The sequence below is a fragment of the Leptonotus elevatus genome, chromosome 14, assembly GCF_054856555.1.
Source record: "Leptonotus elevatus isolate MCC_2025b chromosome 14, RoL_Lele_1.0, whole genome shotgun sequence".
Lineage (NCBI taxonomy): Eukaryota > Metazoa > Chordata > Actinopteri > Syngnathiformes > Syngnathidae > Leptonotus > Leptonotus elevatus.
In genome coordinates, this window is record NC_141252.1 from 7,485,194 (window position 1) to 7,506,342 (window position 21,149).

A 21,149-nucleotide genomic window follows, 5' to 3' on the forward strand; every position below is an offset into this window, starting at 1 on the left:
TATTATTATTATTTTAAGAGCGCTTCAAAATGTGTACACTTCCGTATTTGGTCACTACAACAAAGCGAATACGTAAACAAACGAAAACAAATACATGTTCAGGTCTTTCAGATGAGAAAGACAAAAAATAGATTCGATTTTTTTTTGACTTTTTAGACTGCTCTCGGGTCTGCGCATGCGCACACCTGCATATATGACGTCATAACGGCGAAAAACAACAGGCGGGGCTTAAAACTAGGAGGAAGAAGACAGGTAAAGGTGAGCCGCTGTGCAGCACGCCTACCGTAAAAAGCAATTGGGACTTTTTTTTCCGGTATTTGAGTCGTCATTGTGTAAGTAAACGCTAAAAATTGTTAACATAGATATTTATGATTAATTTATCCCAAGCTGTTGATTGTCTGTGTGATTGAGTTACCTTGGGGTCTGGCTATTGCTTGGTGGTTTTACAGGAAGTAAACGTTTGCGTCGCAGTTCCTTAAAACACTTTTTAAGTACTGTAAAGAAAACAATACATATCAGAATTTAAAAAGTTGCTTTAATTAATCTGAACACATTTAATTTAAGAAATGGACCAAAATCTGATTGTCACTTTGCTCCACAGAGCCTAGAAAATGGTAAAGGAAGAGAATGAGTCGGCCAACCGGCCTGACAACACTGCCTTCACCCAGCAGAGGCTACCAGCCTGGCAGCCCATGCTTTCTGCTGGCATCATCATCCCCGGGTTTGTTCTCATCGGTTTGGCCTTCATCGGCATCGGCGTTGCCCTCTTGATCACTTCACGCAGCATTCAAGTACTGGAGGTAAAAGGCTTAATTTTACACCCCTGGACTCTTTGTAGGACACTTTTTTTGTTTTGTTTTTATGCAGCCATTTTAGTCGGAATGTATTTGATGCAAATGTAATGTAACTTACAGGTGGGGATGTAATTTCCAACTAAAACATTTCGAATACAGTATATAAATAATATTTCCATGGAATTACTGTTCCAGTGTTTATTTAGGCATAACGGCTTTGAAAATAATACCACACTCTTGACCTTTTTAAAGGTGTGATATGAGTAATGTGGTACACTGGTGGTTCGTCAATAATCAAGCATTAGCCTTTTTTAAATTTATTTTCTCCTTCTTCTACAGCTTGACTACACGGGCGTGGAACAGGACTCGCCTTGCTTCAGGTGCTCAGACCCTGACGTGAGGGACTGTGTTTGCACGCTACAGTTCAACATCAACAGCTTGCTTGAGGTGCCCTGGAATATTAAACAGTATATGTTCAAGTGCAACATTTTTGTGATGGGGGGGGGGGGGGGGATTACACCCAGATAAAGCAATCAGTTTGCTATCTGGCTATATGTTAGCATCAAATACAATCAAACGGCGCTCCTACATCTGACGCTTGACCGCTTTTTTCTGGGGTATGTCTCTGACAGGGGCCGGTGTTCTTCTATTACGGCTTGTCCAACTACTTCCAGAACTACAGAAGGTACGGCGTCTCCAGAGATGACGGCCAGCTTTACGGAGATCTGTCCTACTTCAAGGTGAGCTAAAACACTGCCAGGTAGTTTAACTGAAATTGAGTCGGCACATTGTTTCTTGACAAAAGGCTTCTTCTTCTTTATCATTAGCTTATGCATTAAAGACCCAGTGTGTAGTCCTTAGCGCCATTCAGGGGTCAAATAATAGCATTAGGAGCACGCACACTACAGTGGCTCAGAGAGACCACATTTTGCAAGCCTACCGCCAATTCTTATTTTGCGTGAGCAAACGAGCATCTTGTGAAGCCCGGCGAGCGACGCTGAAAGACCGAGCGAGACGGAATTAGCCGGAGCAGCTGACAAGAGCGGCTAGCAGGAGTTTGTCGGACCCATAGGTTGAAGTGGCTAGCAAGAGCTGCTAGCTGCGGGAGAAGTTAGTTAAAAAAATGTTTTTAAAAAGCTTGCGAGAGCAAAGCAGAAAGTGACAAGAGAGGCCCAAATCGCGGGAGCAAGTGACGACCAACTGTAGGCCCCAGTTGTGGAAGGTAAGCTGCTGTCGAAAGTTGTCCTTTGGGCATCCGTAGCAGGAAGATGGCGACGAAAACATGGCAGCTCTAGTAAGGCGAGACTGCACCCATGTAATATAATTAATTATTACTAGACTTATGATTATGTAAAAAAAAAAAGAAGAAGTTATTTTTGGCATACTATTGAGTCTTTTTTAAATGAATTATTGGTTCACCACTAGATGGCGCTATGGATCACTGAATGTCCCTTTTAATTGATAATATATGATCTTTTCTAGTAAACATTTGGGTCTTATTGTTTTTCTGATCTTTTCCAAAGGAACCCTTTGATCAATGTGCGCCCTATCGATTTGATGGCAACAACCGACCAGTTGTGCCGTGTGGCTCGATAGCAAACAGCATGTTTAACGGTACGTGCGTTTCATCCTGATCGTCTCTTCTTTTCTTTTTTTTCATTCACGTCTTCCTTTGTTCCCGTTAGACACCTTCAGGTTGTTTCAGATCGTGAACGGCCAGCAAAGGGAGGTGCCCTTGGATGGGAAAGGGATCGCTTGGTGGACCGATTACAACACCAAGTTCAGGAACCCTACTATTACGCCGCTGAGGAATGCGTTCAATGGTTAGTACTGTGTTCCCCTGTTGTGTTCCCAGATTTTTTTCACTGATTTTTTAAGCAAATAAAGGTGTTGATTGGCTGTAGATAACAGTCTGGACAGTGTCAGCCGCGATACTGTCACCCAGCTTGACATAACGTTAGTATGCAGTGCAAAAACGAAATTGACTATTTCTCAAATTTACCATATGTAAGATATTTTTCCCACCGAAATCTCATGTAATTTTGTTATGGTAATCTTAGATAATCATCATGGCCAGTTATATATATATATATATATTATTTTTTTTATGTAGCTTTGCAGTAAAAAAAAAATTTAAATTAACATTTTAAAAAATTTAGAAAGGATTTATCTCCCATAGGCTTTCTGTATATATTTTTTCAGCCCACAGCCACACAACATACCATTTAACCAAAAATTCACTCAAGGCAGTGCTGGAATTTCTTCTGAGTATTCTTCTTCACACATTTTCTAAAAAATGCTTGTTAGATTCATTGAAGACTCCAAATCATCCATAGGTGTGAATGTAAATGTTTTTTGCAATTGATTTACAGGCACCGTGAAGCCGCCATTTTGGCCCAGACCGGCTTATGAGCTGGACACGTCGGACCCTACCAACAACGGCTTCATCAACCAAGACTTCCTGGTGTGGATGCGAAGGGCCGCGCTGCCAGATTTCCGCAAACTGTACCGGCGGATTACCGAGGGGGACTACGCCAATGGCCTGCCAGCTGGAAACTACTCTCTGAATATCGCTTACAGTATCCTTGTCCATGATGTCCTGTTTATTTGGGATTGGTCTTCTAAGCACAGAACATACTCATCTTTTTACACATATACGTACAGTACAATAGTTTAATTAGATTTATATACAAATCGGGTATAGGCTGTTTGCACATTGAAGGTAACAAACAGAACACGGAGTTGTGCTCTTGAAAGTGTCATGTGACATGTTAGAATATCAAGCGAGTCATCCTAACCAGTTTGACAGGTTGGGCGAGGCTCCGATTTCACACATTTAGAATGAGTGCAATGACGGGGGGGGGACATTTTGAGTTCATGTTTTTATGTAAATAGATAAATAAATTAAGTGGAACCTCCAAGTGGACGTCCTCAAAATGGTAGCAGAAATGTAAACCTTGGACCTGAAACCTGTGAGGCAGATGTGCTAACTACTCTTGACACTGTGCTGCCCTCATGAGGAATAAGCAATAAAATAGAAATCTGTACATACAAATACCAAACTGATGACACTGCACAATCCTAATTTCAGAAATACTTATAAAATAACACTAGGGGGCAGTATTGTTGTGCATATCTCTACCTTGGTCAAGACCAGGGTTATTACAGTTTTGGAATTTTCATTTTAGTTGTTTTTTATTTCGTTTTGAGTTTGTGTTTTTTAAATTTAGCTAGTTTTAATTAGTTTTCAAGGTGCTTCTGTTAGTTTGTATTAGTTTTAGTTAGTTTCAGTATTAGTTTTCGCTCCCTAGCAGGTAAACAAGCACCATGGGAGCTAGCTAGCTAGCTAGCACCTGGGGTTAAAGCCAAACAGTGACAGGGTTTTTACTTTCTGGACCAGGATTTGCCACCCACCTCTGCTTGTGCGCAATATTTAATAAACACCATGGTAAAATGAGAAAAGTAACTAATTTCTTACCTAGCGTTGCATTTCATTGTGTCCTCGGAGTGACGTCATCTGCAGGTGCTTTTTTTATTGGCTGCTTCTAGATGATATCACTTCTGTGTGACTTTCAAACGTCCTTTTTCCGGTTAAATAAATCTACTTAAAATCATCCCTAAAGGCTCATGCATTAAATTAATTACCAAAGACTAAAACGAAGGACATGTTTGCCATAATTATAGTTTTGTAAATGTAGTTTCAGTTAGTTTTCGTTTTTTGAAAAGCATTTTTGTTTTTATTTTATTTCGTTAACGAAATAGTTTTTTGAATTTGAGTTGTATTTCTTTTTTCGTTAACTAAAATAACCTTGGTCAAGACTCAGTCAGGATGAGTAGTTTTTGGTTTTATTAGACTTCTTTTTATAGCTGTAATAAGGGAAAATAGCATTCTAAAATATTGTACTTTATAAAAACATATAGTAATAACATACTGAAATAGAATGCAAAACTCAGCTCATATTCAACTGTTATCTCCAAGCTGCAAAAAGAAGGATTTTATTTTGTACCCCACCGTTGTATTCCCTTAACCCCCTCCCAGATTATCCCGTGCTGAGCTTCGACGGTAGAAAGAAGGTGGTGTTCAGCAACGTGTCATGGATGGGGGGCAAGAACGAGTTCCTTGGTATTGCCTACCTGGTGATCGGGACGCTGTGTGTCGTCATGTCAGTGGTCATGCTCATTGTCTACGCCAAATTCAAGTTCCCCGAGGAAGACTGAGCCAGGCCTTCTGTTGACTGTTAGCCACTTTTTTTGAAATGCACACTACGAATAATTGGACATTTGATAGTGTAGACATGAAGATTTGGCTCTGTATGAGGGAAAGTTTAGGAAACCCTTCACACTTGTATTAAGGGTGTTTGTTAACAGCAACTGCCGTTACAAACCTGAAAGTACATTGTCCAAAAGGTAAAATTATAAGAAGAACATATAGTCTGTACAGCTGGTTGCGAATTTACTCTGTGATTAATCTACTGCGATGCAAGCAGATTTGCACATGGAGATAATTGCATTTAAGTACAGTATATTTGCTTTATACAATGTTTTTATTTGACAGGGTTTTTTTCTCGGCCTAGGGTTTTTTTCCACTGTAGTTTAGTTCTTCTGTTTGACACTATAGAATTGCTGATTTAAATTACCAACATAGCCTACACATACTGTATTTACTATTTACTTAGTAAGTTACATTAGTACGTAAAAAAAAATTCTCGGGTTATGTAAATACAGGTAATGGAATTTTACTGGAAACTTTTCTGTACAGCTTCTTAACATGTTGCCCTTATTTATAAAATAAAACAATGCAAAAGCAATCTGAAGCTTGAACTTCCTGTACAAATGCCCAGAAATGAAATGGAGAAAAAGTGAGTTGTTAAATTGTTGTAAGCCTATAATTATTTTTTTATTGTTTTATGATTGAAGTTGGCATCTAGTCCAAATGTCATGACTGCATGTATTTTCCCCTCTAGCTTCAGCCTCCAGATTCATCAATTAAACTATATATTTTTATGTCTAAATTCACACAAAGCAGACATTTCAAATTCGAATCGCTACTGCCACCCGTTGACAAAAAATAAAACTGCACACCCTTTTTTAGGTATGTGCACGAGAAAGCAGACGATAAACGTGAACCCAGCGCAGACATTTCTCAAGATTCCTCCAGGGCTTTGGGAAGGGTACGAAAAAAACTCCCTTTATATGCTCACGGTAACCATATCGCGAGTCACTCCGGCAAACACTATTGAGGTTAGATAAAGATGACTTGACTTGACTATAGTTTATGCAGTGATGGGAATCAAAAAGGTCACATCAGAAGTATTACTTACTTTATACTTGTATTTATCAAACCTACAAAAAACAAACAAAGTTCAACATTGAGGAATTTAAAAGAGTTTAAATTTAATGTAAGCAAGTAAAATAAAAACAAACCTAAATTGGTATTTATTATGCTCGGTCTAATTATGCTAGATAAACTGCACGTTCCTCGTTCCATTGGAGAATCAGATAGTTGGAGCAAAAATCTGTCGTCTGCGGCCTCCAAAAAAGGAAAAAAAATCAGTGAAAAATTCAGTTGGAGTTGCTCATTATGAAATTAAAAAATCAGTGCACTTAATAGTGCTTACAATTCGAAATTCAGTTTGTGCCATCACTTGGAATTTCTAACACATCTTTTTAAATCAAAGACGAGTTAGAAACTTTTCAAATCGGTGTGTTCAGCTAAGCTTCAAATTCTGAATTTGGACAATACATTTTTTATTTTGAAATTGAATCTTTAATGCTGAGTTTTTTATGGTAAAAAACCAGAGATATAGATTAGACAAATATTAAGGAATAAAAATATGTGGTAGTCGTAGAAATTAACAAAACGTTTGATGGCACAGATATGCTTTGTATTATAAAAACGAGACATCACCCTTCTTCCCTCTAGCGGTCATATGCGTTAATGAAAATAATCAACGTCTGTCCACTGCATTCTGGGTAAGGAAGTTTTAATGGGAAAGGTTCTATGTAACGCTTCCCCTTTGAACTACAAATACCACAATTCCCCGCTCAAATCTGACGTCCGAGGTGGTGCGATTTGACAGCGGCACCCAGTTTTGTTACCGCAGACCATTCCACCAGAGCAAGTCGAGTTTCTTTTGTTCGTCGTTCGGTGTTTACCGGTGGTCACAGACCGCTTCGCAGGATGTCAGACGGAGGCGGGGGCGACGACAACAGCGGCTCCATGGAGGTGTCGGCCGTTCACACGGTGGCGGACGCCTCGGTGCTCCAGAAGCACATTCGCAAGCTTGTCCCGCTGCTCCTGGAAGATGGCGGCGAGACCCCGGCCTCGCTGGAAACCTCCCTGGAGGAGAAGAGCACCGTGGAGCAGATGCGGAAATTCTTGGGCGATCCTCAAGTCCACACGATCTTGGTGGAGAGAAGCGCGCTTAAAGGTAAAATCTCTTCGTCATTCTTGGGTGGCTAACCTAGCTAGCTCGGCTACAGCCTGTTGACCATTAATTTATAGACATGGACTAGCAAAATGTTTGTTACTCTTTAAACATAAAATACAAATAACGCTATATTTGACCTGCTTCTTTCTCTCGTAATTTTCATAGGCGTGGCTAACGAGTCGACGTTTCTATGAAAATATATACGCAGTGGTTATTTTGCCGTGACCGGCAGCTCGCCACCTAGCGTTATTTTGAATCGCGCGAGAACTACAAGTACATATTCTGCGCTGGTGAATGTTTATCAGCTCGTGGTTTGCACCTTTTTAGTTTGTGTTTTTTTATTTTTGTACTTTGTTTACAAATTCTTGCAGCCACTCGGGAGTTGATTGATATCCCTGCTCTGGGGGTCATGCTTAGGGTTAGGCTGGTAATGCGGATAACAACTTATTTTCGGTGGCAAAATGAAAACTTCCTGAAATGACACAGACGGGAGTGAAGCGAGGAAGGAACCACGCGCATTGCATGAAAAAAGAAAAAAAGAAGAACTATTCCCAGCAACCTACACATCACGCTATAATCACGGCAAAGTAGCCCTTCACACCAGGTTAAGAATATAGCTCTCTGGCGATTGACAAATCAGAGCAAAAATAACGTTAGAGTCACTGCAAACTAACCACTGCACTCTCGGAAGAGGTTGCAAAAGTACTCTCACATAAGTGGCTTGTGTATCTTGTAGAGTTACATTTGAAGGGATACCGTGGATAAGCATGTTTATTGATGCAGACTCATTGCTAACACACCCAAAGTGGTGCAGCGTTGGTTTCCGATCAAAATCAATGAGACGGTTAAAACTGTTGACTCACTGTTGTGGGCCACGGCCATGGCCACAAATGATTTGTGGTGACTGCATAGTGTCTTGTGCCAGTGGAAAAAACACACCTTGTGGCGTTTAGAAATTGTCTGCCCTGATACAACACCAACAAGGTTATGTGTATTTTTCAGTTATCATTAACTATTTTTTACGATTACTTACAGAAGAAGCTGAATCAGTACTTCTAATTTTGCCAGTTTTTTTTTTTAAATAAGTATTTGTGTTTTGTCTTTCTACTTAAGTACAACTACTGTACTAAATGTAAATGAAAAGAATCATTCTTACTTTTGAGAGTCATGGTGGTGGCTTCTACCATGTGAGTCATCACATATCAATGAAGACATTATATTCAGTTTCCTTCCAGCTAGATGGTCCTCAGGTTAAAAATAAAAGGCTATTGATGGTATCCTAATACAAATGATGCAGTTTATGACAACTGATGATAATGTGATGTTTTCCCAGAGGATGTTGGCGATGAAGGAGAGGAAGAGAAGGAGTGCATCACTTACAACATCAGCATCGACATACACTATGGGCTTAAGACCAACAGGTAAACCCATATTCAAAAGTCATTTATGTTCATTTTGTCTTTATAAGTTATATAGTACTTCCCATAAATAGGATTGAAAGCGGTTCAAATAAACTCACAATCATCATACAATTGAAGAACAACAAATGGAAACATTCAACTGTTACTGATATGCCGGCCTAAAAAACAAACAAACATCAGTCCATATACTATACGTCTTTTCATTTTAATACTGTCCCTTGTGAGCAGGAGCCTATTCAAGCTGAGTTTGGGCGAGAGCCGGTATCATATCAAGATAATTAGACAACGTGGTATGAGTCTTAGGCTGCCCACAATAAAAGGCCACTCTCAAATGGGCAGTCTTATTGTATTTATTTGTGTTCTTTAATTCACGGGCAACAGCTCTGGTGGACATTTCTGCAGTCAGCATGCCATTTTCATGCTCCCTTAAAACTCAGCATATCTGTTGTGTATCATAGATTTTGACAGCTGTGTGAACAATATTTGAGAGATGGGATGTAGAAAAAGAAGTTGAGTTAAATGGGAACAAAAAACAGTTTCCATGAATTCCCGTGGAAACTTTCCAACAGCCCTTTTTAACACACACAAAATACTCCCTCTCGCAGTTTGGCTCTTATTAAGAGGACTGGCGTCATTGATGCAGACAAACCCATATCGACCCAAGTCCGTGTCCTGACGCTGAGCGAGGATTCGCCCTACGAGACTTTCCACTCGTTCATCAGCAATGCTGTCTCTCCCTTCTTCAAGTCGTACATCCGTGAGTCCGGAAAGGCAGACAGGTAAATAATTCCTCGCAATTCCATTGGATGATGCTCCCTTGATAGTCCACCATGCTCATGCTTTGGTTCCTCTGCAGGGACGGGGACAAAATGGCATCTTCCGTGGAGAAAAAAATCGCAGAGCTGGAGATGGGCCTCCTGCACTTGCAGCAGAACATCGAGATCCCTGAGATCAGTCTGCTCATCCACCCTATTATCACAAACATCGCCAAGCAGTGCTACGAGCGTGGCGAGAAACCTAAAGTCACTGACTTTGGGGATAAAGTGGAAGATCCCACTTTCTTGAACCAGCTACAGTCTGGAGTCAACCGCTGGATCAGGGAGATTCAGAAAGTAAGACATTGTTAAATTTGGTATGTTGGGGGTTTAGTGATGCAAAAAGCGATAGGAAAAGCAAAAACGAATACTTGGAATGAATTCTATGTTTGCTAAACCGAGCTCCCCTCATTCCTACTCATGTGCCACCGCCTTCTAGGTCACAAAGCTGGACCGTGACCCGGCATCAGGCACCGCCTTGCAGGAGATCAGTTTCTGGCTCAATCTGGAGCGGGCCCTCAACAGGATCCAGGAGAAGAGGGAGAGTCCAGAGGTTCTGCTCACGCTGGACATCCTCAAGCATGGCAAACGTTTTCACGCTACTGTCAGTTTTGATACAGACACTGGTGAGCTAAGTTTACTTGTATGGCAACTTTATACACAAGACCAATCCATAGTAGGATAAAAAAAAAAAAATAACAACATGATTACAGTAAAATAAACACTGAGACAATGACAAAGATATTAAAATAATATTTTGGATTTATGCCAAAGGAGCAGTGAACACAATTTTCAAGCTAAATATAAATGTACTCAGAGTGTGAGCGGATCTTAGGTGATCAGAAAGTCTGTTCCACAGTTGGAGAGCAGAGAAAATAATGTTTTCATGTTTAATGTAGTTTTTTTTTTTTTCTATATGCCTCGCCTCTGCTAATCAGCATATTTGTCCTTCCTTCATAGGTCTCAAACAGGCGGTGGAAACTGTCAATGACTACAACCCCCTAATGAAAGACTTCCCCCTTAATGACCTGCTCTCTGCCTCTGAGCTGGACAAGATCCGCCAGGCTCTGATGGCCATATTCACGCACTTGAAGAAGATCAGGAACACCAAGTACCCCATTCAGAGAGCCCTGCGTCTAGTCGAGGCGATCTCCAGGGATTTGAGCTCGCAGTTGTTGAAGGTGCTGGGCACCAGAAAGCTCATGCATGTCGCCTACGAGGAATTTGAAAAGGTTTGTGTCGGACATTTAAGTGGTCAACCACTTCTACTTGTTGTCCATCTGAAGCTATCAATGAGCAAACAAATACGAGCACTCTCACTTTACACAAACATTACAAGTAATTAAATTAGTGGTTTTGCATTCACACACACAAAAATAAATGTTGGCAAAGTAGATTACATTGGCTATTACTAGGTGGGAGGCAAACATACTTTCAATTTCACTTTTGTTGCGCACAAGATTTCTTCAAGCACACACTGAAATGCAGATGAAAACACATAATTAATTAATTCAACTTAACGGTAACACCAATACTCCAAGAGATGGCGCCAAAGACAATTTTTTTTTCTCTTTGCCCTGAGCACAGCAACTAATGGATAATGGGTTCCTTTAAAAAAATTAATAATTACAAATGCTGAACGGCCAGTATATAGGAGTTAACTGTATGTTCTTCTCGTACAGGTGATGGTGGCCTGCTTCGAGGTGTTCCAGACCTGGGAGGATGAATATGAGAAACTCCAGGTGCTCCTGAGGGACATTGTGAAGAGGAAGCGAGAAGAGAACCTGAAGATGGTATGGCGCCTCAGTCCCGCCCACAGGAAGCTCCAGTCGCGCCTGGATCACATGAGGCGCTTCAGGAGGCAACACGAGCAGCTGAGGGCCGTCATTGTCCGTGTGCTGAGGCCTCAGGTGAGCATACTGAAATTTTTAATGGGCCAAACAAAAAATAATATCAACACTGTCTAATGTGATCCAGTTTGAATAAAAAGAGAAGCTGACATATGAAATGGTTCTTCTTTTTACTGTGAGTTTCAAGCGTTCAACCTTTTATTCCCATTTTTTAACCTTTTACTGTTCAAATATTTATTTAACAAAATCATATTTCATTGTTTTCGAGTACTGATCAGCTTGTATTTTTTGTAAAGTGTATAGGATTTTCCTTTTTGGAATGTATTATTATCATCTTTTTTTTTCTACCTCTAAATTAAAACAAAAATAATCCTTCAATGTATTTTTTTGTTCTAAATTTGGAATGTTATATTTTGAGTCACTGGGGGAGAAAAACACCATCTAGATTGTCACTGTCACAACACTGACTGTTGCATCAAGTTGTAATTTTGTGGAGCTCATCTTGAGTTTTATAAAATGTTTCTACTTTTGGGCCAGAAAAAAATGTTATTGATTTTTAAGGTTGTAGCCCCTGACAAATTTTTGAGTGATACTTGAGGTCTGCGTGTTCGAGTGTTACTGATTTACGTTTATCATGGAATCATGTAATCATAACTTTTTGTTCCTCTGTGTATCTCCAGGTCTCCGCGGTGCCGCAGCATGCCCCAGGAGAGACAGTGGAGCCTCAGGACATGAAAGTAGCCGGAGTTCTCTTCGACGCGGCCGACGCCAACGCCATCGAGGAGGTCAACCTAGCCTACGAAAATGTCAAAGAGGTGGACGGCCTGGATGTGTCCAAGGAAGGCATGGAAGCCTGGGAAGCCGCCATGAAGCGATACGACGAGCGCATCGACCGCGTGGAGACCCGCATCACCGCCCGCCTGCGTGACCAGCTGGGCACAGCCAAGAATGCCAATGAGATGTTCCGCATTTTCTCCCGCTTTAACGCGCTCTTCGTACGCCCGCACATCCGCGGCGCCATCCGCGAGTACCAGACGCAGCTCATTCAGCGTGTGAAGGATGACATTGAGTCGCTGCACGATAAGTTCAAGGTGCAGTACCCGCAGAGCCAGGCGTGCAAAATGAGCCACGTGCGAGACCTGCCTCCCGTGTCGGGATCCATCATCTGGGCCAAGCAGATCGACCGCCAGCTGACGGCCTACATGAAGAGAGTGGAGGATGTTCTCGGCAAGGGCTGGGAAAATCATGTGGAGGGACTCAAGCTAAAGCAGGATGGAGATAGCTTCAGGGCCAAGCTCAACACTCAAGAGATCTTCGACGACTGGGCACGAAAGGTACAAAGGGGTTGCTATTTATTGAGGGGGAGAACGCAATTAAGGTCCATATATAGCTGGAGTATGTAGTCTTGAAGCTGCGAGCACGAACATTTACTCTCTCCCCCTTTGCGACTTCGCCCAAAGAAATGCCCCCAGCTCACTAGCACGTGTGCATAAGAGAATGCTACATTGCTAGCAACAAAGCTCTCCATGTTGCTTCCTCCACATCACGGCATCGATTAAGTTACTCCCAAGCTCATGTGCAGCTACTCAGTTGCCTTTTTCAACAGGCAAGCAAATACTGATCTAAATGCTTCAATATGTGTGGATTTGATTTAAAAACTTAAAACACTTAAGCATGGAGCTCAATGAAAAAAAATCATGAACAGCCAGCAAGATTTTGGTGAGTTTGAGGAATTAAGAATAGATGAGAATGAGATGTTTGGAAAATAAGACGTGGGTTATAGCTGGGTGAAGAAGGTCACAGCTGAGAGTCAGAACTTAACAGTAGCTTCTTTCTAAATAGAATGTCCTTTTTCCTCCTCCCTCCCCCCCCCCATACCAGGTGCAGCAGCGCAACCTTGGAGTGTCTGGCCGCATCTTCACCATTGAAAGCACCCGTGCCCGAGGTCGCACAGGAAACATGCTCAAACTCAAAGTCAACTTCCACCCAGAGATCATCACCCTGTCGAAAGAAGTGCGCAACCTCAAGTGGCTGAGCTTCCGTGTGCCGCTGGCCATCGTCAACAAGGCCCACCAAGCCAACCAACTCTACCCATTCGCTATCTCTCTGATCGAAAGTGTCCGTACCTACGAGAGGACTTGCGAGAAGGTGGAGGAGAGGTCCTCCATCTCTCTACTAGTGGCCGGCCTAAAGAAAGAGGTCCAGGCGCTCATTACTGAGGGTATCACTCTGGTGTGGGAGTCCTACAAGCTGGATCCTTATGTTCAGAGACTGGCTGAGACGGTCTTCAACTTTCAGGAGAAGGTCAGTGTGGACTAGTTATCCTTGGTTAGGATTTTTTTTTTTTTTGTAAAATCAGATTGGTGAGTGATCTATTTGAGTATCATGTGATGTTTCCAGGTGGATGATCTTTTGCTGATTGAGGAGAAAATAGATCTGGAGGTCCGCTCCCTAGATACATGCCTGTTTGACCACAAGACCTTCTCAGACATTCTCAATCGGGTCCAAAAAGCTGTGGATGACCTCAACTTGCACTCCTACTCCAACTTGCCCATCTGGGTCAACAAGCTTGACATCGAGGTAGATTGGTGCCATGAATGAAAGCAAATTCAATGGAACCTTCATAATGCCAAAAGTGGTACAATTTGGAGTTCTGTTCTGGATTTTTTATTTATTTTTTTGAAAAGTCAATGTCATGCATACCAGAATTTGTATTCATCCATTTCCTGTAGTCCTCGTTGGAGTTGGAGCCTACCATAGTTGACATTGGGCGAAATGTGGTGTACACCTTTACTAGTCACCAGTCAATCGCATTCACATCGATAGAATTTAGTACTCAATTAACGTAACATGCATGTTTTTGGAATGTAGAAGTTAACTGGCGTACCTGGACAGTACAGAGAGAATATACAAACCAGCTGATATTCGTGCTACTCCTGAATTCATTTTGTTGTTTAGATTGAGCGTATCCTGGGAGTACGTCTGCAGGCTGGACTCAAGGCCTGGACCCAGGTTCTACGCGGCCAAGTGGAGGATAAAGCCGACGTCGACATGGACACAGAGGCTCCTCAAGCGAGCCATAAACCAGGGGGTGAGCCCAAGATCAAGGTCAGCATCATAGACAATCAAGTTGATTCTAAAGTTGCTGTGAACATCGCCATTAAAAAAAAAACCAAAAAAAAAAACACTTCCTTTCTCCAGAATGTCGTCCATGAGCTGAGGATCACCAACCAGGTCATCTACTTGAATCCACCCATTGAAGACTGTCGCTACAAACTCTACCAAGAGATGTTCTCTTGGAAGATGGTTATCATTTCACTTCCCAGGATCCAGAGCCAGAGATACCAGGTAGGGAATATAATAATCTTGGTTTATGACACCACTGAGGCAAGCCAAGATTCCACATTTAGTTGATAAATCTTCACCAGGTTGGGGTCCACTACGAGTTATCAGAGGAGGAGAAATTCTACCGCAATGCCCTGACCAGGATGCCGGACGGGCCTGCAGCTTTGGAGGAGGCCTACAATGCAGTGGAAGACATAGTCGGTGAGGTGGAGCAGTATGTCAAGGCAAGTATTGCTCAGCCTGATTGACATGTGAACTATAAGCGCTTTTATTCACTATCAATTGTGCTTGCCTGCATTCAGGTGTGGCTGCAGTACCAGTGCTTGTGGGACATGCAGGCTGAGAACATCTACAACCGTCTGGGTGAGGACCTCACCAAGTGGCAGGCTCTTCTTGTTCAGATCCGCAAAGCACGTGGAACCTTTGACAACGCAGAGACACGAAAAGAGTTTGGGCCGGTAGTCATTGACTATGGAAAAGTAAGGACAACAGTTTGTGCTTGCTTTTTTTACATGAATATGTAGCTATCCTATGCAAAATGTGCTTGGTTTTTCTTTTCACTTAACAGGTACAGTCAAAGGTGAATTTGAAATATGACTCGTGGCACAAAGAGGTCCTCAGCAAATTTGGCCAGATGCTCGGTCAAAACATGCAGGACTTCCATTCTCAAATCTCCAAGGTGAACTATGATGTCCTCTTTTTTTGGATGTGTGTTACAAAGACAGACTTTATAATATCAACATTACGTGACATTATTTCTCTGTCATTTTAGTCCCGCCAAGACTTGGAGCAACATTCCGTGGACACAGCCAGCACGTCGGACGCTGTCAACTTCATCACATATGTCCAGACTCTGAAGCGCAAAATCAAGCAATTTGAGAAAAATGTGGACGTGAGTAAACAGTTTTAACACACATTTTTATTATAACAACACAATGCGGGCTGGTTTCAATTGGGATTCTCTTCCTTAGTTGTTCCGTAATGGCCAGCGGCTGCTGGAAAAGCAGAGATTCCAGTTCCCTCCGTCGTGGCTCTACATTGATAACATTGAGGGTGAATGGGGCGCTTTCAGTGACATCATGAAGCGCAAGGACACGGCTATCCAGCAGCAGGTGGCCAACCTGCAGATGAAGATCGTCCAGGAGGACAAGGCCGTAGAAAACCGCACCACTGATCTGCTCAACGACTGGGAGAAGACTAAACCAGTCGCTGTAAGAAGAAATTAGGCATTGTTTACAGCCAGATGTGAGCCAGAAGCGAACCTAATGCTTTAATAATGTCCATCAGGGTAACCTACGCCCTGAGGAGGCTCTTCAATCTCTAACCATCTATGAAGGCAACTTCGGTCGTTTGAAGGTTGAAAGAGAGAAGTGTGCCCGTGCCAAAGAGGCCCTGGAGCTCACTGACACCGGCCTGCTAAGCGGCAGTGAGGAGAGGGTTCAGGTAAGACTGAACAACTACAAAAAGCTCCAAAACGACCTAATTTCTGTTGCCGTTAAACAGCAAATTGTTCTTTCGAAATTGTAGGTAGCACTAGAGGAGTTGCATGACCTAAAGGAGGTGTGGTCCGAGCTTTCCAAGGTGTGGGAGCAGATTGACCAGATGAAGGAGCAGCCATGGGTGTCTGTTCAACCACGCAAGGTAAAAAATAACTCTGAAGTGTTATATTTATTATTCAAATACTCTGGTTCTTACGTGTCCCTTTTTTTGTTGTTTATAGCTTCGTCAAAATCTAGACGCTCTTCTGAACCAGTTGAAGAACTTCCAAGCAAGGCTAAGACAGTATGCTTCATATGAGTATGTCCAGAGGCTGCTCAAGGGATATCTCAAGGTCAAGGCGGTTCTTATACCCTCAATTTACACTAATGAGAAAATGTCTCAATTAAATTGTAAGCCTTATTTGTTGCTTTTAACAGGTAAACATGTTGGTGATCGAGCTGAAGTCTGAGGCTCTGAAAGACCGCCACTGGAAGCAGCTGACGAAGCGTCTGCACGTCAACTGGGTGCTCTCGGAACTGACCCTGGGTCAGATCTGGGACGTGGATCTACAGAAGAACGAGATGGTCGTGAAAGATGTGCTCCTGGTGGCCCAGGGAGAGATGGCTCTGGAAGAGTTCCTCAAACAGGTGAGCTTGCATCAGGCACTACTGGTTCATAACTTTTAGGTTTTAGTATTTGGCTTGCTTATAAATTTTGGATAATCTGCAGATCCGCGAGGTGTGGAACTCCTACGAGCTCGACTTGGTAAATTACCAGAATAAGTGTCGACTGATCAGAGGATGGGATGACCTCTTTAACAAAGTCAAAGAACACATCAACAGCGTGTCTGCAATGAAGTTGTCGCCATACTACAAGGTAAAAATGTTAAGGCATAAATTTTATGTGTTTATTGCCTGCAAAACTGCATTCATAACACGCTTTTTTGTCCCTTTTTTTCCATCAGGTGTTTGAGGAAGACGCTTTGAGTTGGGAGGACAAACTGAATCGCATTATGGCTCTGTTTGACGTCTGGATCGATGTCCAGCGTCGATGGGTTTACCTGGAGGGCATCTTTACGGGTAGTGCCGACATCAAACATCTGCTGCCCGTTGAAACTCAAAGATTCCAGAGGTTAACGAAGAACCACCTTCATCTCATACGAGCAGCCAACAACTGAAATGTAACCTGACTCCAAATGATTTGTTTTTATAGTATCAGCACTGAGTTTTTGGCTCTGATGAAGAAAGTGACCAAGTCTCCGCTGGTGATGGACGTGCTGAACATACAAGGGGTGCAGAGGTCCCTGGAGAGGCTGGCTGACCTTCTTGGAAAAATCCAGAAGGCCCTTGGAGAATACCTGGAGAGGGAAAGATCCTCATTTCCAAGGTATACTCAGTTTTCAATAAGTTGTGGGACTTGATTTTTAAAAAGGAAAACAAATCTTAATTAGAGACATTTACGCAATTCTCCTTTTTTGGCTCTTAATGCCACTGCAATGAATTTGAAATGAAACAAGTACCATATATTGTAGGCTACTTGAATTTAAACAGTTGTTGCTGTTCCACTTACATCCAGTAGGTGTCCTAATCACCCTTTCAAACTGTTATTGCCTGTCAAAAAATTCAAGAAGAAGCAGTCTGTGGACTCAGAATGCTAATGCTAAAAACAACACTAAGAACAAAGCAATGTGATTAATTTGATTGTGTGTGTGCTTTCATCAAAGAAAGACACTAGCACATAAAGACACAACTACTTTAGTAACATGAATTTAGCCGGTTGTTCAGTGGCTTTGCATTGGCGCAGTGATGGGAAAACGGCTCAGAGATTGGAAAATCTGCTTCAACAGTATGAAATCGTTTGCATCAATATTTCTTCTCCTCTTTTAGTCAGTTACTGAGACAAACTAGCCTTGCTTGTGCTAGAACGTTGACGTTAGCTGTGGCTTGCATTGAAGTCCCAAATGGTAAATTATATGAATTTTAGATCACATAGAATTGCTTAATAATGTTACTAGGAGCTGCATGGTTTGCCAGTTCACTTTCCATAACTGATGCCATGTAGTACTTCTTCAAAAACCAAACCAGTTAGTCATGCCATTCTGTTCCTCTGCCCCACTGTTACGTCCCAGTAGGTTTAATTTACATAACTGCACCTCGAGTTTCCCCATCTATGGGATCCACCATTGTTGAGTGACTGCAGAAATACTGTATCATATACACTTGCGCCAGCGTCAGTCATTTTCAGTCTGGACACAGAGGCTCTGAATCTGTCTCCAATTGCCATAGTGTCATAAGTGGATTTTAAATATATGCTACAATTTGTCATTCGCCCATCAGAGACCTTTTATTAAGATGCCTGGGAACTGTTTTAACATCACATAATGTCCATTTTAAACTGCTCATTCCAGATTCTACTTTGTGGGAGACGAGGACCTGCTGGAGATCATCGGCAACAGCAAGAACGTGGCCAAACTGCAGAAGCACTTCAAAAAGATGTTCGCCGGCGTCTCCAGCATCTTGCTCAATGACGACAACACCGAGGTGCTGGGCATATCATCCCGCGAGGGCGAGGAAGTCGTCTACAAAACGCCCGTCTCCATCACGGAACACCCCAAGATAAACGAGTGGCTCACGTTGGTGGAGAAGGAGATGAGGGTGACGCTGGCCAAGCTGCTGGCAGAATCCGTCACAGAGGTCACGGGCTTCAATAAGGGCACCGCTGTCGACCTGAGCCAGTACATCAACTGGATCGACCGTTATCAGGTTGGATCTCATGCTGTTCATGTTACTTTAAAGCACGAGAGGTGTCAAAAGTAATCAACTATTTGACGACTAATCGACAACTGTTTTACTAATCGAGTAATCGTTAGAGCCGTTGTTTAATCCCCAAATATCAGCCTCTCAGCTAATTATTCTCTGATTTCGGTAGCCCTTCATGAAAGCAAAAATGATTGTCTTTTGTGTTTTATCAAAATAAAACATTTGCAAGCATCCGCTTTTAACTTGGAAAACAATGACCAAACCAGTCAAAGGTTAGTGAGTACATCATGTGGTATCGCTTAGTTGTTGAAATGTTTTCTATGTTGGTATGTATTTTATGATTGTAAATAATTTAAAATAATTTTAAATTAAATAAATATGTGGTTTTATTCTGGATTTTTAAGAGCAGATGCACATCATTTATGTATTTTAAACAACATGGTCGACAATTTAATTTAAAATGGAATTAAAAATACTTTACCCTGGGAAAGTTGCTGAATGAGTGATTTGTGATTATCGTCAGACGATTGTGAATCTTTGTGTAACCTCTTTGTCTTTGTTTTCACAGGCCCAGCTGGTGGTGCTGTCCACCCAAATTGCCTGGTCCGAGAACATCGAGTCTGCCTTGATCACAGTGTCCGGCGGTGGGGATATGAGCCCCATTCAAGAGGTTCTGTTAAACGTTGAGGCCACGCTCAACGTGCTGGCTGACACTGTGCTGATGGAGCAACCTCCACTTCGCAGGAGGAAACTAGAACATTTGGTCAGAAAAAAAATAATCTTGAAGTGTTTTTTTTATTATCGCAGTGGTATTTTCACTCCAATTTACAAGTTTCCTGAGTTATGATTTGTCACTTGATCTTTTTTGTTGTTATTTTTATACTCCTTATCATCTGATGTCTTTTTCTTCTCCCTGTTCCCCCAATCAGATCACTGAGCTGGTGCACCAACGTGATGTGACCAGGGCTCTCATCAAGAACAAGATAGACAACCCCAAGTCCTTCGAGTGGCTCAGTCAAATGCGCTTCTACTTCGACCCCAAGCAGACGGACGTGCTGCAGCAGCTATCCATCCAAATGGCCAACGCCAAGTTCAACTACGGCTTCGAATACTTGGGTGTCCAGGATAAGCTCGTCCAGACGCCGCTGACCGACCGTTGCTACCTGACCATGACTCAAGCTCTGGAAGCTCGCCTCGGAGGGTCACCATTTGGTTTGTTTGCCTTTTGATTGCTGCTAAGCATTTGTTTAAAAGTGAGATTCAACTGATCTTAGTTCATAAATCTGTATTTTTATAGGTCCTGCTGGCACAGGAAAGACTGAGTCTGTGAAAGCTTTGGGTCACCAGCTTGGTCGCTTTGTCTTGGTCTTCAACTGTGATGAAACTTTCGACTTCCAGGTACGCTTCATATTGTGCTGCCACCCTAAATCAGCAACATTAAAATACAGTAGGCCTAAGCGTGAACCAAAAACCAAGCAGAGATTTTATTTCTTGAGGTAGGTTTGGTATTGTAGGCCACTGTAACATTACACACAACTTGAAACATTAGTACAGCATTGAACTATAGGAACATTTAAAAACACTATTTAAAGATTAAAATATATTGTACCACTAGAGAGTGCTTGAGCACAAGTGCTACTACGGTTATATAGTACACGTTACACATGTTTGTTTTTTAAATTGTGTATATGTTGCGTAATTTGTATCTTTTGTTTCCCCTCCTTAATTTTAGGCCATGGGTCGTATCTTCGTGGGACTGTGTCAGGTTGGCGCTTGGGGCTGCTTTGATGAGTTCAATCGTCTGGAGGAAAGGATGCTGTCTGCCGTCTCTCAGCAAGTCCAGTACATCCAAGTGGCCTTGAGGGAACACAGCAACCCCAACAGAGACAGGAGTATGTAAACTTCCAAAATCCATGTCAAAGAGGGAGGGGAAAACAGCTTGAAATTGTTTCACTATGAAGCTTATCTCTTGTCATCCCTTCAGGTGTGCCTGTCACCACAGAGCTCCTCAACAAGCAGGTGAAGGTGAGCCCAGACATGGCCATCTTCATCACAATGAATCCTGGCTACGCAGGTCGATCCAACCTGCCCGACAACTTGAAGAAGCTCTTCCGCAGCTTGGCCATGACCAAGCCGGACCGCCAGCTCATCGCCCAGGTCATGCTCTACTCTCAAGGCTTCCGCACAGCCGAGATCCTCGCCAAGAAGATCGTACCCTTCTTCAAGTAAGAAAAAGTCATTTCAAATTGCATTTC

General features: G+C 42.3%; 2 protein-coding genes across 3 annotated transcripts in view; both read left to right on the plus strand.

Moving 5' to 3' along the window:
- Window positions 1–202: 202 nt before the first annotated feature.
- Window positions 203–5,602, plus strand: tmem30b (transmembrane protein 30B). 2 transcript variants are annotated; one of them, XM_086095712.1, is made up of 8 exons: window positions 203–332; window positions 602–800; window positions 1,134–1,241; window positions 1,427–1,534; window positions 2,318–2,408; window positions 2,480–2,617; window positions 3,167–3,373; window positions 4,834–5,602. In XM_086095712.1, the coding sequence occupies exons 2-8, from the start codon at window positions 612–614 to the stop codon at window positions 5,010–5,012; spliced, it is 1,020 nt and encodes a 339-aa protein (XP_085951838.1). In that variant the 5' UTR covers window positions 203–332; window positions 602–611; the 3' UTR covers window positions 5,013–5,602. The 2 variants fall into 2 exon arrangements, with proteins under 2 accessions (XP_085951838.1, XP_085951840.1); XM_086095714.1 differs by having other exon boundaries at window positions 210–258.
- A 1,250-nt stretch (window positions 5,603–6,852) lies between these two features.
- dync1h1 (dynein, cytoplasmic 1, heavy chain 1) overlaps window positions 6,853–21,149 on the plus strand; it is a 33,872-nt gene continuing 19,575 nt past the window's right edge. Inside the window, exons 1-30 of the mRNA XM_086094030.1 lie at window positions 6,853–7,225; window positions 8,559–8,646; window positions 9,252–9,425; window positions 9,503–9,758; window positions 9,901–10,087; window positions 10,422–10,693; window positions 11,144–11,371; window positions 11,992–12,645; window positions 13,193–13,615; window positions 13,712–13,891; window positions 14,270–14,419; window positions 14,513–14,659; window positions 14,740–14,880; window positions 14,959–15,135; window positions 15,225–15,335; window positions 15,429–15,548; window positions 15,628–15,867; window positions 15,944–16,099; window positions 16,184–16,297; window positions 16,377–16,487; window positions 16,573–16,782; window positions 16,865–17,011; window positions 17,100–17,266; window positions 17,348–17,521; window positions 18,543–18,897; window positions 19,463–19,657; window positions 19,824–20,106; window positions 20,192–20,292; window positions 20,627–20,786; window positions 20,879–21,119. Of these exons, the coding sequence (XP_085950156.1) occupies window positions 6,976–7,225; window positions 8,559–8,646; window positions 9,252–9,425; window positions 9,503–9,758; window positions 9,901–10,087; window positions 10,422–10,693; window positions 11,144–11,371; window positions 11,992–12,645; window positions 13,193–13,615; window positions 13,712–13,891; window positions 14,270–14,419; window positions 14,513–14,659; window positions 14,740–14,880; window positions 14,959–15,135; window positions 15,225–15,335; window positions 15,429–15,548; window positions 15,628–15,867; window positions 15,944–16,099; window positions 16,184–16,297; window positions 16,377–16,487; window positions 16,573–16,782; window positions 16,865–17,011; window positions 17,100–17,266; window positions 17,348–17,521; window positions 18,543–18,897; window positions 19,463–19,657; window positions 19,824–20,106; window positions 20,192–20,292; window positions 20,627–20,786; window positions 20,879–21,119 (6,212 nt within the window). The 5' untranslated portion in view covers window positions 6,853–6,975. The remainder of the gene's footprint in view (window positions 7,226–8,558; window positions 8,647–9,251; window positions 9,426–9,502; window positions 9,759–9,900; window positions 10,088–10,421; window positions 10,694–11,143; window positions 11,372–11,991; window positions 12,646–13,192; window positions 13,616–13,711; window positions 13,892–14,269; window positions 14,420–14,512; window positions 14,660–14,739; window positions 14,881–14,958; window positions 15,136–15,224; window positions 15,336–15,428; window positions 15,549–15,627; window positions 15,868–15,943; window positions 16,100–16,183; window positions 16,298–16,376; window positions 16,488–16,572; window positions 16,783–16,864; window positions 17,012–17,099; window positions 17,267–17,347; window positions 17,522–18,542; window positions 18,898–19,462; window positions 19,658–19,823; window positions 20,107–20,191; window positions 20,293–20,626; window positions 20,787–20,878; window positions 21,120–21,149) is intronic.